Source organism: Triturus cristatus, chromosome 10 (assembly GCF_964204655.1).
Source record: "Triturus cristatus chromosome 10, aTriCri1.1, whole genome shotgun sequence".
NCBI classification, from domain to species: Eukaryota; Metazoa; Chordata; class Amphibia; order Caudata; family Salamandridae; genus Triturus; species Triturus cristatus.
The window spans coordinates 966,130,529-966,152,204 of NC_140593.1; the positions used below are offsets into that span (position 1 = coordinate 966,130,529).

Here is a 21,676-nt window from a genome sequence, read left to right on the forward strand (position 1 = left end):
GTATGTGGTAGCTGCACCAATCTCACATCATTGCAGCATTCCTGTCAAATCTTTGTTGCACATCTGGCAGATCAGTGGCTGCAGAATAGTCAATAAGTGAAGCAAGTAGAGTTGACTTGAGTGTTTTTTTTTTTTTTTTTACTTCAGTGATGTTCATTAGGGTCATACTATAAAGGTATAGATGATGTGAAACTTAGTGTGGTGTCATTGGATTAAAAGATTACGCAATTGCAACCCCTGTGATCTTATCTTGGGTCCAAACGCATGTGATGTCACTTCTGCCAGCCGTGCTATTTTCATGGATGGACGCTCGTGTGTTGCCAGTATCACGCTGAACTTCATATAGGGCAAACTAAGATAATGTCGATACACATTGAAGAGGTAATGCTATCATATACTGCTTGCCTTCATGGAAGGGTATAACATGCCAAACTATACTTCAAGTGAATGTTACTCCTTGTCAGTCTACAGTCCAATCTTCTGTCTCACATATGATATCTATATGTGGCATAGCACATAGGTGTAAAGCCTAAATTAAAACACATTTACAAAGAAAACAATCGCCAAGAATTATATTGAATATCTTACACTGTATGACAGTCACCACCAGCACCTATTTTTGACACAATAAGAACTTTATACAGTTGGGAGGGGGAGGTTCCAACCAACATCCTGTTTGGTGGCAAATAAGCTGCAGACCACAGGCAAAAGGGTAGTCGGAGCTTAATGGCAGGGAGAGAAGCCTTCCTGAGAATGGAAGACTTGAGTGCGTCCACCCATACTATTAAAAAAAACTCCCCTTTCCACATAAGCCGCACTATCACTATGCATAGTCAGTCACGTATGTACTTGACAATCTCAGTATCAGAGGAAGCCCACACTAATCCATGAACGTGTGTGCACCACATCAAACAACTTCCATATTTCTTTAAAATGGTTCTCATTTGCTGTGGACCCTATTTGGACCCGTAATTGTGGGAGGAAACCTCAATGGGTTAATGAGCTGGTCACGTGACATTCAAAGACCGCATTCGAAACGTCCCTCCAAAGCTATTTGCCATGGAAGTTTGTCGTACTTTAGAATTTGGGACCACGTAGGAGGCAGGGCCCTACCCCTGTCTATCCCGGTATTAGTGAACCGCGAATGGTTAATGCGGTATGTACAAGTGCTTTGTGTAACGTTTTAGCTATGAATGCACTGTGTATACGCTATTATACATCACTACGTGGGTTCCATTTTAGAGCGGTGGCCATCTTATGGTTGCCCTCACATAGGCTACATAGCATGAAGCAAATACGGGCCTTTTAGAGCACATGTGCCTTTCTTTGACTTTTCTGTGACCTGGGCAGCTTGGCTCCGCTGCCCCAGGTCAGTCCGGTCTCACGAGTTCCCCGTCCTCTGGCCACCTGTGATTAGCATCAGGGCTTGACACACCATAAAGCCTTTACATTAAACACGAGCCTCCAGCTAATCTCTTTCTCACCTGACTGTTCCTGCTTTATGGCTTGTTTTCCAAACAGGAGATGCTCATGTTTATTGGGGCCTATCGATATCTGATGTGGGATCTGAGCCTTGCTGGGTAAATAATTGCGGGCTGGCTTAACTGGAATGTGGGATGGTCATCATGACTCTGCCTTTCCGTTTGTAATGTATACTTTATATGGCCATATCGTAAACCAAGGAATGTGTGCCTGAAGCAGGATATTTTGTATTTAAGGAGAAGCCCGTTTCTGTGATTTTTAGCAGTCTCCTAAGAACATACACGCTGTTGTACTTCTTGGATACCTGTAATTGGTCTGCAGCCAATAAACTGATCTTTGACTTCACCCAGAAGACTCTGTGTTTCTGTAGGTCTGAAACAGGAAGAACCCGAAGTCATAGGGTGTGTTCCCCTGCACCGCTGGGCTTAAAATTCCCAGTACTTCAAGTTCTGCTACTTTACTAGTGCTAGGTGAGATCACGGTCCAACAATTCACCACTTATGAAAAACCTTCTCTAGGCCAAAGAGATCCTTATCCTACCTTGATTAGGTTTTGATGCTGCTCTTTGATTCACACCAAGTTTAGGATGTGCGCATCTTATCCTTAGGCATATCTGCTTGCCTGCTGAACTAATGCATAGGTGTACAGAATCATGTGACGGCCAATGTGGTACCTCTATACCAGATTATCATTTGATAAATTTGTTGGCTTCCTCAGGGAAGAGATGCACCTGTATTTCCAGTCCATTATTGGGATGGGTGTCACCCACAGCGTTCTCAGAAGCAATGCTATGTTACTTGGTATTGGTAACGCGCACGTACACCAGATAGATTTCTTGCCATTCAGGTAACAGGGACGCGTAACGCTATCCGAGGTGAAATATGCTGGTTTAAAGAGCAATGTGTTTAGGGGTGGCCTGAATATCTCATAGTTGGGTGCGGATCTAATGCACAGGGGAAAAGAGTTCCATGTGCTGTGGGCACAATCACAGAGAATCTAGCTCCGCCCAATTTTTTTCTTTTGAATTTTGGGATAGTCAGGAGATTCAAGTAGATGAACCTTCGGTTTCGACTAGGGGTGTAATTCTTAAAGATATAAAGGCTTGGCTTTTGCTATGAAGGGATTTAAGAATAATACATCTTGTTTTGAATGCACTCTGATCCACTGGGAGCCAATGTAGCGGTCTTATCACAGGGTTAATATGGCAGTGTCTGGGTTGTTGAAAAATCAGCCTGGCTGCCTCGTTCTCTGGTACTTGTAGTCTGTGGTTGACGCTTATTGGGAGACCTAGGGTAAAGAATAGTCTATCATGGAGATGAGTAAGGCAAGGACTTGGATGAAGGCTTTGAAGGTAAAATATTTTTTGATTTCCCGGATTCTACAAAAGTTGGAGGAAGCAGTAGGAGACCACTTCTCCTATTTGGGGTTTTATAGAGAGATAGTCATCGAAGAGGACCCTGAAGAATTAGGCTATACATTAGCTCCAATCGGGCATAAATGCAGGTCCTAGTGGGTTACCAGTGTATTTTCTAACACTATTTTGCTTATTGGTGGCTCACCATCTTCATAGTACGTTTGCAAGATCGATTCCGAATGATGAACTGCCATCAGACACGCAAGAGGCCACAGTCATTGTATTTTTGAAGCCTGGACAATCAGGAGATCTTGCACATCCTACAGACTGATCTACTGTAATAAAAATGCTCACCAAAGCACTGGGAAGTCATCTACTTTGGGTCATAGGAAATTTGGTTCATGGCCAGACTGGATTAATGCTGGAGTGTTCTGCTTTCAACAATATAATCTACCTCACCAACACACTAACAATGCCCAAGCAGTACAACTTGCAATTTTTTAAAGGGTATTCGATTCTATTAACTGCACTATTTATGGATTTTGGTCCTTCATTCTTGAAATAAATCGGATTGTTGAAAACAAATCCCACAGCAAACCTGTGGGTAAGCACTGTGCTTTCAATCCCATTTCCCAGTGCAATTGGTACCAGGCAAGCGAGCTTCCTGTTGCTCTTACTGTTTGATTTGGCTATTGAGTGTAGGCTAGGTTGCTTTATACTGACATTTTGACCTATGCATCCAAAGAGGAGGACCAGGTCTCTTTCCATGCTAATGATCTTTTTCTTTAGATTTGTGACCTGAACCATCTAGTCCAAAAGCCATGTATTGACTAAACCAGTATGGGCAGTACTCGCGCCTACATGTAAATTAATCCAAATCCACAATATTCTCTGTTCGAACAGGGGTGAAATAGAAGGATGGACTTCATAACTCCAGACAAAATGAAATATATTTTAGATGTGCTGGGGTATTTAGAGCTGAACCATATATCTCTCAAAGTTGGGCACAGTGCTACAACCTAAATATCACTCCAGTGCTGGACTCTTGGAGGTGATCTCAATCGATGGTCCCATCTTCCTTTATCAATAATAGGGAGATGTGCCCAGACTGCAATGGTGCGTCTTCAAAAATGTGTGTATACCCTACAAAACTATCTGTACAAAATGGCTTGTTCCTTTTTAGGTCTCACCTACGCAGTGCGCATGCACTGCATAGGAGACCTTTAGCCGTCGTGCAGCTCTTTTTACAAAGCACATACTTGTGGCGGCATACGGCTTGCGGGAGTGCGCACAAGCATGTGCTTTGGCAGCCACGCGCCACAAGCACGAGTATGTGCTTTGTAAAAAGAGCAGACTCCCGCGTCCCCGCGCATGGCTTTCCGTCATGGCTCATTAAGCACTCGCGGCACGTACAGCCGGTGGCTGTAACACCTCCTGCTGCTTGACCAGACCATCCAGTATCGCTGGCAACACCTTGTTGATGCAATTACAAAAGATCTTCCCTCTTTCCATAAAACACAAACTATTCTAAGCACTTTTTCACTCAGTGTCGCTTTAACTCTTTCACTCTTAAACCCACACACACTTAAATGAAACCACTTTTTCTCATTCTCAGTTTCACTCTCTTTCTTGCACTTATATAAACGTCCTCTCTTGCACAGACGTTCACACATACTGTATCTAAATCAGACAGACATGCACCACTCCTACGGCATGTTGGGTACCCTCACAACCTTCCAAAATCTAAGCCTGGCACTGATGACCACAAACAGTATCCCATTCCACAGAACACATTTCTGACAGCATGCTAGCACTGACTTGTTTGTATACTACAAACCGGCGATGCTCCTATCCCGCCTTGCTCTGCTGGTGGGTGGGCTCCTCTCTGAACCACCATGAGTAGAGAAGCGACAGAACTCATCCAGGCGAGCACCTGTTCCAGTGGCAGATGGACGCGGATTATTTTCACTGCAGTATACATGCTTTAGTCTTCACAGCGCTGATGCTGTGATTTAAGTGTGCCTGAGATTTATTGCAAGCTTCTTTCACAGATCTGTCCAGACAATAGAGGGAGGTGCCTGCACCGGCTCCCAGAGATTGTGACAATAACTTCCCACCATTGCACAGACCGCACGCACCCATGAGAGACTATGTATATGTGTGGAGGATTGTAAACAGGGTCAACTTGGCCATTTATGACACAGGGCATTTCCTGGAGTCTGGAGCAATCGGAGGCCGGGTTTGGTGGTTGAGGGCCTCTGTCATTCAGTTCCCCAGTGTTTATGGCAGCAGCACAGCAGGTGTCATGCAATAGGTCTAGCATTTAGGCGAGTTTAAGCTATTGGCATTGTAAATGACAATGCCTTATATTCAGGTTTTAAAAACCAATACATAAATAAAAGACATAGTCATTTACAATGCCAATATCTCAAACTCGCATAAATGCGAGACCTATTGCATTGCAAATGCTGGTTTAGCTGGTGATGGCTCTACTGCACAGCTTCCGGGGGGGAGGGGGGCGGGAGGCCCATTGATGTCTCAAAGGCTAGGTGCTCCAAATCTGTCTTGGGATGATATACAACTCAATGTATGATAGTGCCATCAAGGCAGGATTTAGATCCTACATACAAAACTGAGCTCTGGGCTGTTTGAAGGCTACATCCTCTACACTTACCATAATGGGTATGCATCCCTGCCCATATCCCTCCTCCCATGATGATGGTATTGACAGCAAGTCTTTAAAGGCAATTAAACTAGGCAACAGATTGACATGAGAAACCCCCCCTGTGGCGGGCACACACTTTGCACAGGTCTAAGTGCTCCAAGGATTTGCACTATGGGACGTTACCGAAATATCGAGGATTAAAAAAGTGGTATATCAAACTTCCAGATTAGCCACAGGAATTGCATCTGCACAGAGCCCAGTTATACTAGTACCAACAACTTGGGTACGTTCTCTCTCCCTAACATCATCTGATCAAAGACCTAAACATTATCCCGAAACATAACACACTTGAAGTTAAAAATGGGCACTCTGGTGGCTACAAAAATTCTTTTAGGTGTACAGGTCCACAGTAGCAAACTTACTGCACACAGTTTAGCCACTCAGGGAGGCAGATATAATTGGATTATCCAAAGAAGATTGGTTTAACACCTTTAAGCTCCAAGGAAAGTAGCCTTTTCAACTAGCTATACAGTAATCTGATTCAGCTATCTCACCAGACTTTGTTTCACTCCTAAAAAAAATGTAGCAGATGCCACGGAACTCATCAACGTGCCAACATGGTCATGTAATGGGGGTGGCGGGGGGGGGGGGGGGGGGGGGGGTAAGAGATTTGTATCACACAGTACAGAGTTTCACTCTGATTCAAAGACCTGGAAAAATAAAGGCTGAATGATATAGGCAACCTAGGAGACGATGGAAGTCCAGAAAAGCTCGGAAAGATTTGCCCATTTCTGCCCGCCTACGGCTCATCTAATTAAAATACTTCCACAGAGTATATTTCACATGTGTGGGACTCTGAGGGATGGGGAGGGAACCAGATGCCTGCTATATCCGCTGTGATGAGAAGAGAGGTATACTCCTGCAGGTGACTTGAGAATACACATCTATCAGACAATTCTGGTACAGGGTCAAGTGTACCCTAGCAACAGTGGAGGCCACTACAATTACACCCAAAGATGGCCTTGCTGGGACTGATTGAGGAAAGGGGCCCAAGCCACTGTCGACCGTTAATGGGGATAGGGTGTTTGGTGGCCAAGCAAAACATTTCCCAGAAACCCCTACCCTTAAGATGCAGAAAATGTGAATGAGCTCCTTCTCCCTGAGAGAGACGTATAAGGCAGAGGTTGTTCCCAAAAATGTGAGACCATACGGGGACCTTGCCTGTCCTATAAACAGGAGGTGGGAATATGACTCATTTTGGGCCGAAGACCCGAGAGAGGGGCATCTGATGCTGTCCCACTGGTGCACTGTGGGATGTGATCTACAGGTTAACTATAAGACGGCCATGTATACCTGCAGTGTGTGAGCCCTGGTTGAGGACCAAAGGTCATGTAGCCCTGACACAATTAACACTATTTATTCCACCCAACCTTATGTCACATCAATGGGACATACTGAGCAAGGGAACTGCATCTTTTTCTTCATTTGTGAATTTACCTGTTTGGAAATTTCTATTTAAAAAATCCTAAAAAAAAAATTCTGGAAAAATGCAGTCAGGCTAAGTAGCGAGGAAACACTGATTAAGGTGCCATTGGAATGTCTTCTTAAATCCAAAGCTTGCATTACTGCATATTTTGGAGATCCTCCATACTAATACATATAAACCATTCATTAACCTGAACTAGTTGTGGTCCAACAGGACACTGAACAGAACTGGCACAATGCAACAGCACTACATATTAGCAACCGGGTTCAAAGATTGAATAAGATCATGATTTGGGAGACACCGCTCCATGAGGCCCATAATTGTCCTCTTAAACACAAGGAGATTTGGGGTCCTGGCAGACCCATATTGATGTGGTAGGAGCAGATGCCCAATGGTCTCCTGTAAGTACCTCAGGGGAATGGCCACCTGACAGTGAAAGCTTCAGTAGTTTTTCCACTGCCATAAACATATGGTCAGCCAGCCTAAGGATGATCATGTGTGCAGTTTCGATATAGTAAATCCCTATTTATTAGATGAAAAGAAGACCATCACTGTTTTGCAACATAGCAGTTGTGTTCTTCAAAGGTCATGATATGAAACAGAGTTAACTTTCTTGCAATGACCAGCCTGTTGAGTATGTTTAGGACTCTTTTTGTGATGGCTTTGTAGGATATAAATACAAATTACTGAAATAATTTATAAAAAATAGGTACAACTCTAGTCATTTATGTTCCTCAACAAATTGTCTTTATTCCCAATTTCAAAAGATTTCCTTTGGAAGACCATTTGGCACAGTTAAGTTCTAAATGAATAAAATATCTACTGAACTGGGTTGTCTATTGCAATCCAAGCTTAAAAAGAGAGAGAAATAATACTGCAACACAACAATGGACAGTTTGCTCTTTATTGATTAAAAATAATTAGGAGAAACATGCAGTAAAATACAAAGTCAAAAAAGGAAAAATGGCAGAATATTTTACATCCTTTATTATAATCTACATTACACCAGGCAGTGTAACACTGGTCTTGCATACTATTTGCATCACATTATGAAATGGCCTCAGAACATAAGTAGCAATACACCACTAATTAACACTGGACAGAGAACGCCAATACTATCCAGAAAAAATAGAATGCATTTTAATAAACACCTTAGTATTCAGCCATTTCATAATCCATTCGAAATGGTAGGAAGCAAGGGCGAACTCAGTTATTTCACCTCTTTAGTGACTGAAAAAGTTGGGACTGTGGCTTTCCACCTCAAACATCACCCACGCCTTGCAATAACGCCTTCAACAAATGTGCAGGTAAATCATTCATTGCTTAAGTATTCATTTACACACACCAGCTCTAGGGGCAAAGCTAGAGGTTACTAAAATGAACATGTTTGCATTGTTAAAAAAACATTGTGTGTAATGAACAGCATTGGCACTTGTATCTCTGATTTTATAACAAAATATCAAGCACTGTAGTTACATAAGAAAACATTTTGATAGCTACCATATGTCAGGCCCTACATCTCTAAGCCATGTGATATTTTCACTCACATTGAACATCGACCAATGTTAAAAGCAGGTGGTCTAGTGTCCAGAAACAATACAGACAAGGATAGGCAAGCCATTACTTCACTTGAACAGAGGCAGCCTTTCAACATTTCCTAGAACTTCAGCCCAAAGAAGCAAATGAGTCTATATGCCATTCGAGGCAGTGAAGGTAATACTGAACTCTGGACTGACTAGCTCTCAGATGAAACATTTCAATGAGACCCTTCTGTAAAGAGAGGGCATAGGATTTGTAGGTCTACTCAGACAATGCTCTTCTTAAGCGCACACTGGGTATCAAACTAACAAAAGCTAAGAATCACAAGAAAGCATGCTGGAAACAGGGTTGATGGTAACGTTCAGATGGGTCTCTCAATGAAATCAAGTTGCTTCAATCATTCAGTTGTTTTACAGTGCTGCAAAAATAATTAAGGTGTCTAACAGAACGCTTCAATAATAGTACAGTGATGCATAACAAACAACATTTACCAACCTACTACAGGTGTAAGAGATGGTGTTACACTTTGGCAGCATCAGCTAAAGCATTCACCCTGCTTTTTACCCACTCTATCTTTTGAATTCTTTTCATCTACAAGAACATGTTCAAAACTTTGTAATTTCAGCTTTTAGAATACTTCAAGAAATCTCATTTGGAAGGTATCTAATATTTACTTAACGACTCAAAATACCTGTGGTATAAAAAATATGCACAATTCAGGAAACTCCCGAAGGGGCTCAGAGAAAATATATAAATATATATTATTTAAAGACTTAGAAAGAAATAATATGCCCAATTTTCCCATTGTAACACGTTTGAAAATGGACTGTATCTATACGAAAACAAAACAAATTCCTATTTATATGTTAAATTACCTCCTAATGCTTTTTTTATTTTATAAAATAGTTCAAAGCTAGTTGCACACGTCAAGGCCAACTGTGAGACAGAGTATTTAAAAAGAATAACCACCACTGATTGTTCACATTGTAGTAAATGTGTGTTCTTTAAACAAGTGCATGATGTATGATTAAATACAATTTTGTGAAAACCATATACAATTAAGACATAAGGGTGGGATCATCTGCATAGGATCCCAATCAAACAGAATTTTGGTAGCACGTTGAAGGACCATAGCCATTTAAACAACATGGCTTGACTCATTTGTGTATAACATCTTTACATTTGCTACTACTTATTGCTATAAATTGGTTGTGGAGAGCTTTCTTGTAGGTTGCAGTGTATTCCATAAATGTTATCGAACTTTCAACATAGTGAATTTCATGAAAGACAAAGGAGCAAAATATTTTATTTACCTCGAATAATTTAGTTTTCTTTTGTAATTTGAGCATAATATAAAATAAATACCTGCTGTTCATACTGAAAGAAGAATCACATTAGAGTAAAACGTTGGATGCATGACAATTTTGACGGAACGAAGCAAATTAAGGGTTTTGGCTTTCAAGTAATTTTGATATACTGAACAGACTAAAAACATCATGGAATAGTTGATGGTTTATCAAGCTTTGTTAAATGTCTGAAGTGACTCTTTCAATGATGTGTGATGGATTACCACTTCAAAGGTATGTGCAATAACTAAATAAAACACAACTTAAATCCAATATTAACTTTGTTTAGTAGTTTTCCTCTAGTTAGCCGAACAATAAATCTGAGTGTCAAATTGCACAATATTACACTCAACATATGACGTGCCTCTTTGAACCTGAAAGCAGGAATTTCCTGACACATCTGTTTCTAGTCCTTTTCCAGACTATCATTTATAGGGTCCTAATCTATTGTACTGTAAGTTTGCACACTTCATGCCATTGGTAAACATAATTCAAAGAGCTCCTTCCAATAAGGTCAGTGAACAAAAAAAGAACTTGCTGTACTAATATAACTTAGTGCCTTCTAGGAATAAGTTATCACTATAACTGGGATATGGAAGTTCTTAATATAACTGGGATTGTATTATTCTTCATAACATAGCTGACAAACTGAAAAAAACAGTTACAGTGTTTCAGACAACTTTACATTACAATTTCAGCTAAAAATCTGAGATGACAGGAAATTTGTTCTGCTGATCTTTTTTATTTGCAGTTCAAGGTTAATGCAAGCCATTGAAACCACATTACAGGAATTAACATTTGAATAGTGGTGGGATCCTGGTTGGATGTTCAGTAGTATTTTTCTAATGTAAAGGAATAACAAGCAAGGGTGACATGCATTTGCCAGTGTGTGTTCTGCTTGTTTGACATGAAACACATTCCAACGTTTAATTACCAATCACTCCTTATTTACAAAAAATGGTTTACTTTTGGAGTAACTGAGTTACACTGTAAGCTTGTGAGTCTGTTTGAGAAATGCTACAGCTCCTTGTTAGGGGCCGAAGTTCAATTCTTTGGCAGAAGTGGTTTCTTTAGGCCAACAGAAGTGTCATAAAGATGAACGTGTGGATTCTCATAGGGCCATCTTGTGCTCTGGGACTTAGCTGATGCTGAGCTGTGCAAATCCTATAAGTTTACCATCATCTGGGATATCGGAGCCCTCAACACCAGATGCCTGTGTAAAATAAAAAGGAATTCAGGGTATTACATTTCAGAAACTAATCAAAACAGCATGTAAACAAAAAAGTGGAAAATAAATGTTATCTACCTGCAACACTAGCTTTGCAGTACAGTATCTTCCATAGATCCGTAATACAAACACTGACCACTTACATAACGCACACAACTACATTTATTGGTACTCCAATCTAAGTACTAATCAACGTATCTAGTCAGATCTGAGTCAGCACGGATTGTACTTGCCCCTGTGACCTGCATAGTATAGAAACTCTCTGCAGTAATTGCGAAGCCCTATGGGCCTTTAAACTACTTCAGCTCATTGCTGTTGGATCCTAAGCATTCCTTTTGTGCAATTAAAAAAATGCTAGGGTAGTGCTGGTAATGAAACATTGATCAAGTCAACTCGAACTCAGAATCCTATAGTCTCTTTTGCAAGCCACATTATCCATGATGAGGTTGAGGGTGAAGCATGGGGTCCAAGCATGGGATGAATGTAATCATCTGTCAACTAGTGCTTGTATTAAGTCACCCAAGCATTTTTTTAATTAGAGACAAGTTTTATCAAAGATGATTAGGTGAAATGCAAGGGAAATTAGGAATATCCGAAAAAGGCTTACTAAAGCAACCTAGCGTACTGGGGTAGCAGAATGAGCACCGAAAAAAAGAATAATATTTGCTTAAAGAATGAACAGGGTTTCACAGACCACTTTTTATATTTTATTCAAAAACATTACAAAAAGGGGGATGTAACTGTGTTTGTGGGTATATATTTGCTAGCAATGCATTCTACAATCCACCTTTAAGTTCAAATGTAAGAAACTCTTACTCCTATAATACCAGTCCTTTTCCATTGAATGGAACTTGCTCTAAATGCTTAATTCAAGGTAAGCAAATTTCTACACAGGGTGCATAGCAAATACATTTTTGGATCTTTTATGTTTTCTTTTGAAGTTATGGTACCATTCTTCAGCTTTAAGCCATGTTCACCATATCACGTACTCTTTGCTCCAGCTGACCCAAAGAAGGTGTGTCTAGTTTGGGGAAACAGTTATCTGGTGCATGCCTGCCCCATATGAACTATTTGAATGAGGCAAGACACTAGCTGCTTACCTGTAAAAAGTAGTGTTGAAGCACAGAACTCTTCAAGATTCATACACTTTACATTATTCTGACAGAGAGCCTGGGGCCTGAAAATCCTGACTTGGTAAAAAAAAAAAAATGTTGGGCATCACCAATAGGAGGAGTCTATGAGGTCGAGTGTGCACGGTCTCCCTATTCAAGTTCTGTTTTGCTCTGATCTAGTTTAGTAGTTTATTTGCCCCTTCTCTTCACTAGGGAGGTGGAGGGCGGATATGGGTCTAGACGGGATCCACGTTCACAAATTTGGTGCAGGCAAGTAACTAGTTTCTTATGCAGCATGAAACTGTTCTGGATTCACATGCTTTTCATAGACTATATAATGGTTCCTTCTCTCCTGTGTTCAGGGTGGGCAAAATTGAACCAATTTGTCAGCACCAATTAACCTACTTGTGCTAGCATCCTTGCTTGAATATCTAAACAGTACTATTTCGAAGAGGTGTGTGGAGAATCATTTTGCAGCTGTGTGCAAGGAGGAGGACACCTCCTAAAAACATGGGAGTTAAACATTGTGTGGATTGTCGCGAACCAATGTCTTATGTATCCGCATGGGTTGTGCCTCTAGTTTCTATGGCAGGAAGACAAGTTGTATGTTGCCAAACATCGTTAGAAAACACAAAACAAGCTGCTTGAAATCATGGACTGGGACCCATACACATTCTCGTGACCAGTCCACATTCTTGTGATGAGTCCCGCAACAGGTGCTCGTTGCACTCCAAATTGAAAAATAAAAACAGACAGTCTAAGCATTTGTCAATTCAGCCTTGCTATTCTCCTGAGACGTCGAGAGGACGTCACAGTTACCTGCGGTGTTGTTCCCCTACCAAGGAACTGATTCCGCAACAAATTCAGGCGTTAAAGGAGGATATACTTCGCATCTTCAGCAACTTACCATCTCCCTCTAGTGCCATCAGAAAAGTGTCTCATATTTAAATAACATCTTTCAACTGGGAAGAAACATGACATTCAGTTGACTATGTAAAAAAATAGATACATACCAGTTTGAAAGTGACCGATTTATTCGTTTGAGGATCATCCACAATTTTTTGCAAATTGGCAGCAACTGGGGGTTGGGGAGGGAGGGGGGAGACAAAATTTAAAAGATGTCTTACACAATTTGCTATGAAGTCAGCACAGTATTATATGCTATTCAGTTCCAAGCCCAGACAGACATAGTACCTATATTTCAGTGAAATTGTTATGCTTTTTTTTTTTTTTTTAATGAATGCAAATCTACTTGCCCTGGCACGGTTTCGTTAGAGAAATGCTTACTTACTTAACTAAAATGTTTCTTTCTTGAGAATCCCCAAGCACTTGACTGAATCTAAAGTCTAAAAATACAATCTTTGTTTCCAACGGAAACGAAATAAAACCTAGACGTGCTTTTTTGTTTTTGAAGTATCCTCATTCAGGATAAAACTTGTGCCACAGTAGAGCTATGCCCTAGGTGCCTCTTAATCTTGCTTCCAAAAAGAGATAAGAAAAACACAAAAAAGCCCAGAGGTGAGTTGGGGTGGGGTGGCAAGGGGGCATGGTGAATCTACAGGGAAATCCAGAATCCAACCGAAATATTGCCAGAGTTATGCAACCAATTCCTATTGTAGTCTTACTTGCTGCAGATTCTAAGTCTCTTGAAAGATTCCCATATTAGCTAGGAAATTGTGGCACAGTTCTGTAACTTGACATTGCCGCATACAAACCCATCAATCAACGAACCAGCACTTTATTTGTTTTGCTGCTAGGCTGTGAGGTGTGACAGGGCTTTCAGCTGGGTCACTGCAATACTGAGAGGGATGTTAGAGTGCTGTTTGGCAGTATAAGACCGCTGGACTGTGAGGAGTGTGCTATTGCTGATGGTAGTGTGAGACTGCTAGCGTGATGGATGCAAAAGTGGTGTGAATATGCTAGTCAGTGTGGGGGTGGGATGCATCCAGTAGTGTATTACTGCTAGTCTATGAAGGAGATAAGTCTCGCCTTTGACTATTTCTGTGTTAAGGGTAAGTTGTGTTAAGGGTAAGACAATGCTGTCAGTAGTGTTACTGCTAGTTTGCTAGGTGCGCAAGTCCATGAGACTAGTGCTCTGGGTCTAAAAGAAGATTCTGTAAGTCTGAGACTGCTGCATTTTGAGGACAATAAAGGAGCTGTCTAAAGTGTAAGATTGCTATTTTGTGAGGGGACTAAGGGGGCCATCAGCAGAATGAGACTAGTTTTTTGTGAGGGGTGCGAGTGCTGCCAATATTAAGAATCCGGTATTTGGAGGGTTGTAAAAGTGCCATCTGTAGTGTGATGGTTATTTGTGAGTGATGTGACTTAGTATGTGAAGCTAGTGTTTGAGGAGTTACAATACTGTCAATTGTGTGAGACTACTACTATGTGGGGGAAGTGAGAGTGCAGTCTCTAGTGGATGAGGGGTATCAGTGCTCGTGGTAGTGTGACACTACTAATCAGAGATGTGTGAGTGCTGTCTACAGTGTGACTGCTAGTCTGAGTAGCATAAGAACTATATTGTGATGACTACTTTAAGTGTTGTGAGATTGCAGTCAGTAGTGCAAAACTACACGTCTGTGAGGGTGTTCATGTTTTCAGTAATGTGTGACTGATAGTATGTGAGGAATTTCAGAGTGCGGTCAGTTTTGTGAGAATGATAATTTTGAGAGAGGCCTGAGCATACTGCTATGCTAGGGTGACATTGGTAGTCTGAGGGATGGGAGTGCTGCTTGTAGTGTGAGACAGTGTGTGAGGATGCACGTGGTATTGTGAGACTTATCAGCTCAAAGCCCATTCCCCGGAGGTGAGGCGCTTAGCTCCAACATACGTCCACCTACGCAAAGTAGTTATGCGGGGCATCTGGAGTAGAGCCGACCAAAGCAGATAGTGTATCCACCTGGGCGTTCTCTTCCTCCACCTGAGATAAATCTGCCTCAGAGTCGATATATTCTGGGATTGACTGGTAGTTGAGGTGACTCGCTCAAAGCCTCCTGCTGCTTCTTTTCAGCGCCCAGGGTATCAGCTTCCCCAATAATGTCAGGTGTCTCTGTAGTGGACTGGGCCATTCTGCTGTATGCCAACCATTCCTCGGCTCTGACGTGGCATCTTTTTGCATTATTCGCAGTGGGTCTTGTCGTGGTCCTGCAAGAGGCACAAGTTGCACACAGCAGGGAAGTCGACCCAGGGATACTTAGAGTGACACTGGGGGTAATCGCTTGAAAGGCATTCATTCCATCATGTGAAGAGCATCTCCATTCTCTGAAGGCAGCTGGGAACAAGCGGTAACCTGAAAGGCCGTGGGGCCGATAGGCACAGCACACTCGTCGCCGAAGGGACCGACGGATGAAACTGGCGCAAACGTCAAGATGATACATGTCGAAGAATGTACTCGCGATGGGGGGAAGGCAGCGGACTTGAGACCATGATAGCAATTGATGAACTCGAGACTAGAAGCTCACCGGACCACCACCAAACCCAGTGGCAGAGAAAAACAATCTAGCAATGGAGTTAGCGAACATGTGCATTTACATCCAGGGGAGTCACTGAGACTGTGACTTGAAAGACTTCTTTGAAGAAAAAACAGCCACACATGCTACAAACGTGTGTATACACGTGTGTGTGTGTGTGTATATACATGCAAAAAAGAAGCAGAGAACTCTGTTTAGTTGCCAAGTTTAGGCAGCTACTGTATAGAGCACCCTACAACACCAGTGACACTCTGAATGTGCTCACCGCAAATATCTGCTTTTCTATCAAAGTTTTTAAGCATAGTATTAGCACACTCTGCGATTCACACCAAACTGTAAAATGACAAAAGCCTTTTACCACTCAAGGCAACCAATATATTAGCAAAACAACAAAACGCTTAACATATGGAAACTAGGCCCTAACTGTAGCTACCTACTGGAGACTGCTTGTAGGTAGGTAGGTAGGTAGGTAGGTAGGTAGATATATATAGATATAGATAAAGATATAGATATATCATGACTACAGCCTGAACCGCTAAACGGAATTAAACCAAATATGGCAGAAAGCTATATCTTGGTCAAGAAAGAGCAATTTATGTATATCTAGCGACGTGGAAGGTCCGCAGACCCGAAAGATCTCATGGTGAGATCTGATTGGCTGCCACCACTTCAACCAGGAAGTGCTGACAGCCACCTTGGGACATGTCCTAAGAAAAACGGGAAAAAAACACAGGGGCAGTGTAGGAATTTCCTGACCCCTTATGCCTGGGGGTGCAAACTCCCCCTTTAGTCATTGGCCAGGCCCCGGGAAGGGGGGCTGCATTTCCCCTCCCCCTTAACCTTGCAGGGCCGCGGAGGATAGAGTCCTCGGGCCAAAATCATACCGGGCGGGGGGGGGGCCGCATGCCCCCCTGTCACATTTTCATAAGGCTGTGTCCCAGGGACTGAAATAAGCCCGGGGGGAAGAGGGGGCTACGCACCCTCTTCCCCATAAGTATAATGGTGGGCCCCAGAGGATGGGGTCCCCGGGCCGAAAACAGCCCACTGAAAACAATGCACTCTTTCCCCTAAAACAAATAAGCTGTGCCCTGGGGGATGGGGTACAGGGAGGGGAACGCATACCTGCCCTCCCCCACAAAATTTGCCAGAGGTCCTCAGGGCTGAAATGAGGCCCGGGGAGGTGAGCTAATGCCCCTCTCCAGAATATGGCCGGGCCCCAGGGATGAGGTCCCTGGGGTCAAAAGAGACCCAAGGTGGGGGTCTGTGTGTTGGCTGCCTTTGGGGGGTTGGCCAAAGGCACGGACAGCAGGCCAGTCCTGGCTGTATGTGGGGGTAGGCCACATGGTCAGGAATGCAAGAGCTCTGGAAAGATACTTTATTCATTACATCTTCCTCTGCCAAAAAGCTGAAGTCTCTTTACTGGGAACACAAGGAGATGAAGCTGATTAACCATCTAAACCCAGGGTCACTCAGTGATAGTTTCATAGGGTTCAAAACCTTTTGAACCCTACTTCGGAATAGATTGATCCTCCATCCACCAAAGCCCTTTACATAAGGTTTTTATTGGCACCCTTTATTTACTTCCAAATTGAAAAGTGGTTGGGGGAAGCAATCTTTGACTATCATGCAATGTGTGTGTAGAAACGGATTACCATCTGCTGTTTTTTTGTGCCTTCCACTCGAAGTAGAGTGAGCGCTGGACCGTCCCCCTTTTATGCTTGAAAGCTAAAGAATGATGGATTTAACCCAGATCTCTTGAATTTTTTGATTTGTTCTATATTTCGTCCATCAATTGTATCTCTTTTGAAAGGAGTGCACCAGCATAGGTCGCCCTGAGAATTTGCAGGGTTGTCACCTCGTCCACCACTGTGTTCTTGATTGCTAAGGTCTTAGAGAGGGCTTAACTAGTTTGGCGCAAAGTTATCTCACTCTCACCCTTTACTGGCTGAGATTAACTCATTTGCTCAATCTTGTCGATTTGGGTATTGTTCCTTGCATTATGCATAGTGGTGAAATATTTAGTATATATGTAAATCCAATGTGTCATTTTAACATTGAGAATATTTTCTCATGTAATTTAGGATTATTTTAATCATAATTTTAACCTATGAGGTTGCCATTTGTTATGTTGTCACTCAAGTGAGCCCACATTGTATTCTAAATAGGTCTCATTATTTAGTGCACTTTTAATTGGGCTTGCTCACAGTATTTTTGACTTGTGACTTTTATGGTCTGTGACTGAAATACATTTTTTAACTGAATCGATAGGGACGTTATAGTTAGGAAATAGCATTAAAAAATGTAGACATTCACTGAAAAAAACAAAGGTTACAGGGACATTATAGTTAGGTTCAATTTTACAAACACAAAACCATAGGAATTAAACAGCTGTAGAGCTATCTCAAGTAACAATAACGTGTGCCCTAAGGTAACTATAATTTGTGCCCTCGCCATGAACTGCTAATTGCCCCCATGTTACATCACTCATGACATCTTCTATGACATCATTGATAATATCAGTGCAACATTTGCTATAAAACGAATGATGAGACAACTATGCAGGCGGGGGCTAGTCCTAGTTACCTTAGGGTGCTGCTAGCTATAACTGGTGTAATTCTGTAGTTCTTTTTAGTTCAAAACATTAATGTTGTCACTGAGAAACTCACATAACAAACCTTTGCTTTTTTCAGTGAATTTCAGTTTTTTGTTTAAATGAAAATCGATTTTTATTACATCCAACTGTAACATTACTTTAACCTTTGTTTTTTTCAGTGAACTTCTAGGTTTTTTTTTTTATAAGTAAATTAATTATTTTTTGAGTGTATGTATGGTAGAATGACTTTATAATAGGCTGTGTTATGACATTATTTGAGTAAAAGAATATTTTTTTATTGTATCAAAACAGGATATGGATCACAGTTTGCAAAATCTTTCTAAAATGTGTATGCGTATTAAACAGATACATTTGCAATAGGAATTATTTGCTCAGTTATTATAATTCTGATATCAGGTCATTTTTCTTGCAATGATAGGAGTGCGTAGAAGGGTGTGTGAAGAGACTGACCTCTCCTTCTAGACCTCTATCTCAGATGATGAGTGCGCGTAGTAGGGTGTTTGGATGAGCCTCAACTCTACTCTTCTCAAACCAATGAGCATAAATAGTAGAGGCTCAAACACCATCTCCAGTAAGACTCCTTCATACGGTAACAAGTGTGCATAGCAGAGTATTCAAATATTCAGCTATTCCATCCTACTTTTCATGATCAGGCGAAAGTCTTGTGAGATAGTAACAATTCTCAAAACAAAAAAAAGGTTTCAACCGTCTAATCATCACAGTACTTATCTCTTACACGCTTACTCTCAAAAACACAGGGGCCACAATATGTATTTCTACTAATAGTCTATTGAAAACTCATCTACTTCTTGTGAACCCGTGAGAGTTTCACAAGATCATAAACATTAGTTAAAAACAATATACATTTATTTTCTTCACAGCAGTTATCCCTTAGATATGTTTTCTTAAATCTAGGGGGACAGCATGCCTTTCTGCTGCCCCCTCATATAGCTTTTTTATGTAATCTCCCCAACACCTCCAATTTTCCACAGTTAACATTAATGGCGGCTATTTCATTTGTAACATTCCAACAGCCAGCCAATCAGAGTGCTCACTTGATTCGTGTGCAAGCTCATAGGAAAAACAGGCCTCTCGTCCGATCAGGGCTCCATTTGTGATTTTGCACTTTTGCGGGAGGCTCCTGAGCTTCTTACGAGCCCAGCTGCCAAAATATACAACAAACTTTTTATCAATAAAAACTACTGATTGGATTTACACCAAAACAAAAAAAAGCACAATCTGCAAATCAAGATCAAACTTAATGCTGAATTTGGTATAATTCCATTCAGACGATTTTGCTGAAACCTATCTTAAAGAAGTCTATGGAAAATGCATGGAGATTTAGTGTTTTGGGGACAACACCCCCATGCCCCTGCCCTCCCCCACTCAGTTTGCCTTTTCTCAGCACCCACTTGACGGATCTCCTCAAAACCTACCAGGAAGGAGCTGAGGTGGATGAACGTTTTACAGGAAAGTTTAGTAAAGATTTGTGAAAAAGGGGCCAAAGTGATTAGCAAAACAAAAAACGCTCTGAAGCACCCGAGCGCTGTACCCGAGCACCAGATAACATTATAAATGGTCAGATTAATTTTATTTTGAGTACAGGACAATAAGTGATTTGCCCAGAACCAACAGTGGGAATCAAACCTGGCTCTACAGATAAAAGTGGATAGTACATCCATTTTCTCAATGTATGTATGAAAGTCATACACAAGTATGATGATTGTGTTTGATCACGTATAGTGAGAACATTCTCTGTTGAAATAGCTTTGTGAAGACATAGAAACAGCAACAAAGACTCAAAGGTTCAACTAGAGTTTTACTTTGGAATATTTGCAGGGGTTGGTTTTAAAAATGCACTTGGGGACATAGTACAGTAACAGTGGGCTGGAACAATATTTAGAGTGGAGGTGCTGACATCAATGAAGTCATGAGAATTGTGAAAAAAACAGCTTTGCACAAAGTGTAGCAAATGTATTCAGCAGGAGAGTGGAAAGGGTGAAGTACGTACGTGGCTGATGGTGCATATTGGGGCACATTGTTGCAGATATATTATTAAATCTTCATGCAGCAGAAGGATAAGTTACTTACCTGTAATCCTAGTTCTCTTCCAGGGGTATCCTCATCAAAGTCATAAGCACTGAATATTCCCGCCCATGTGCGGGGACCCCGGAAATAATAAAATTATATATGTAAAAAACATACATATATACAGCTCTGTATATGTATAAACATATATCATTTTTTCCAAGCAAATGCAGCCCCTATAAAAGGCTAGGCAATGTATATATACACATCCAATAACACATATAGGTATAATAATACACCTAAATCTCTTTTTTTTTTAATGAGGTAAACACTCATGAGAAAGCAAAAAAAGAGAAAAACTGTGGGAAACACAGATCTACAAAACGTTGCTAGCCTGCAGGCTGCATTGCAATACAATACCATAGAGACTGAAAAGCCCTGTACAGGTAAAAACTGGCACCGTGCCTTTAAGGCAGCCCTGACTTCCATATCCCATCATGCCTCAGGGGTGACAGTTGGGTCAGTTGTTCTTTGCGGGACCGTAGTCCTAAACACAAAGATATATCTTTTCCATGTTGAATAATACACTTCTCTCATTTGCCTGGGGAGGCGGGTGGGTTGCTTATGACTTTGATGAGGATACCCCTGGAAGAGAACTAGGATTACAGGTAAGTAACTTATCCTTCTCTTCCAGGGGATCCTCATCAATAGTCATAAGCACTGAATAGAATAGCAAGCCCACCTTCCACCTGCAGGCAAATGAAAAATGTACTATACATGGAGTAAGAAAATATGAAAACCAATCAATTATTGAACAGATTCCTCAAGGAGGCTTGTCCTACTTGAGTGTCTGCTCTGGTGTCCGAATCTAGATAATAGTGTCTGGTATCCAAGTGGCTGCCTTGCAGATCTCGGAGAGTGGGACATGATTGAGAAAAGCAGCGGTAGCCGCCTTCCCTCTTGTAGAATGCGCCTTAGGGCGAGCAACCAATGGCTTCTGAGCCAGCTGGTAGGCCAATTTAATACTTGAAACAATCCACCTAGCGATGGAACGTTTGGATGCAGCAAAGCCCATGCGGACAACCCCATAGTTCACAAACAATTGATCAGATTTCCTGACAGCCTTAGTCCTATCTAGGTAGAATTTTAGGACCCTTTTGACATCTAAAGAATGCAACGCCCTCTCTGCTGGAGAGGAGGGGTTGGGAAAAAAGGTTGGTAAGGAGATGTCTTGATTTACATGAAAGTACGATACCACCTTAGGTAAGAATGATGGATGAGTCCTCATCACTACCCTATTAAGATGAAACGTAGTGTAGGGTTCTTTAGAACAGAGGGCCTGTATCTCACTG

General features: G+C 41.6%; 1 protein-coding gene across 1 annotated transcript in view; it reads right to left on the bottom strand.

The window, feature by feature from the left end:
* Positions 1 to 7,877: 7,877 nt before the first annotated feature.
* OXSR1 (oxidative stress responsive kinase 1) overlaps positions 7,878 to 21,676 on the bottom strand; it is a 677,967-nt gene continuing 664,168 nt past the window's right edge. Inside the window, exons 17-18 of the mRNA XM_085628862.1 lie at positions 13,226 to 13,290; positions 7,878 to 11,085 (exon numbers count right to left, since the gene is read on the bottom strand). Coding sequence (XP_085484988.1) covers positions 11,011 to 11,085; positions 13,226 to 13,290 — 140 coding nt within the window. The 3' untranslated portion in view covers positions 7,878 to 11,010. The remainder of the gene's footprint in view (positions 11,086 to 13,225; positions 13,291 to 21,676) is intronic.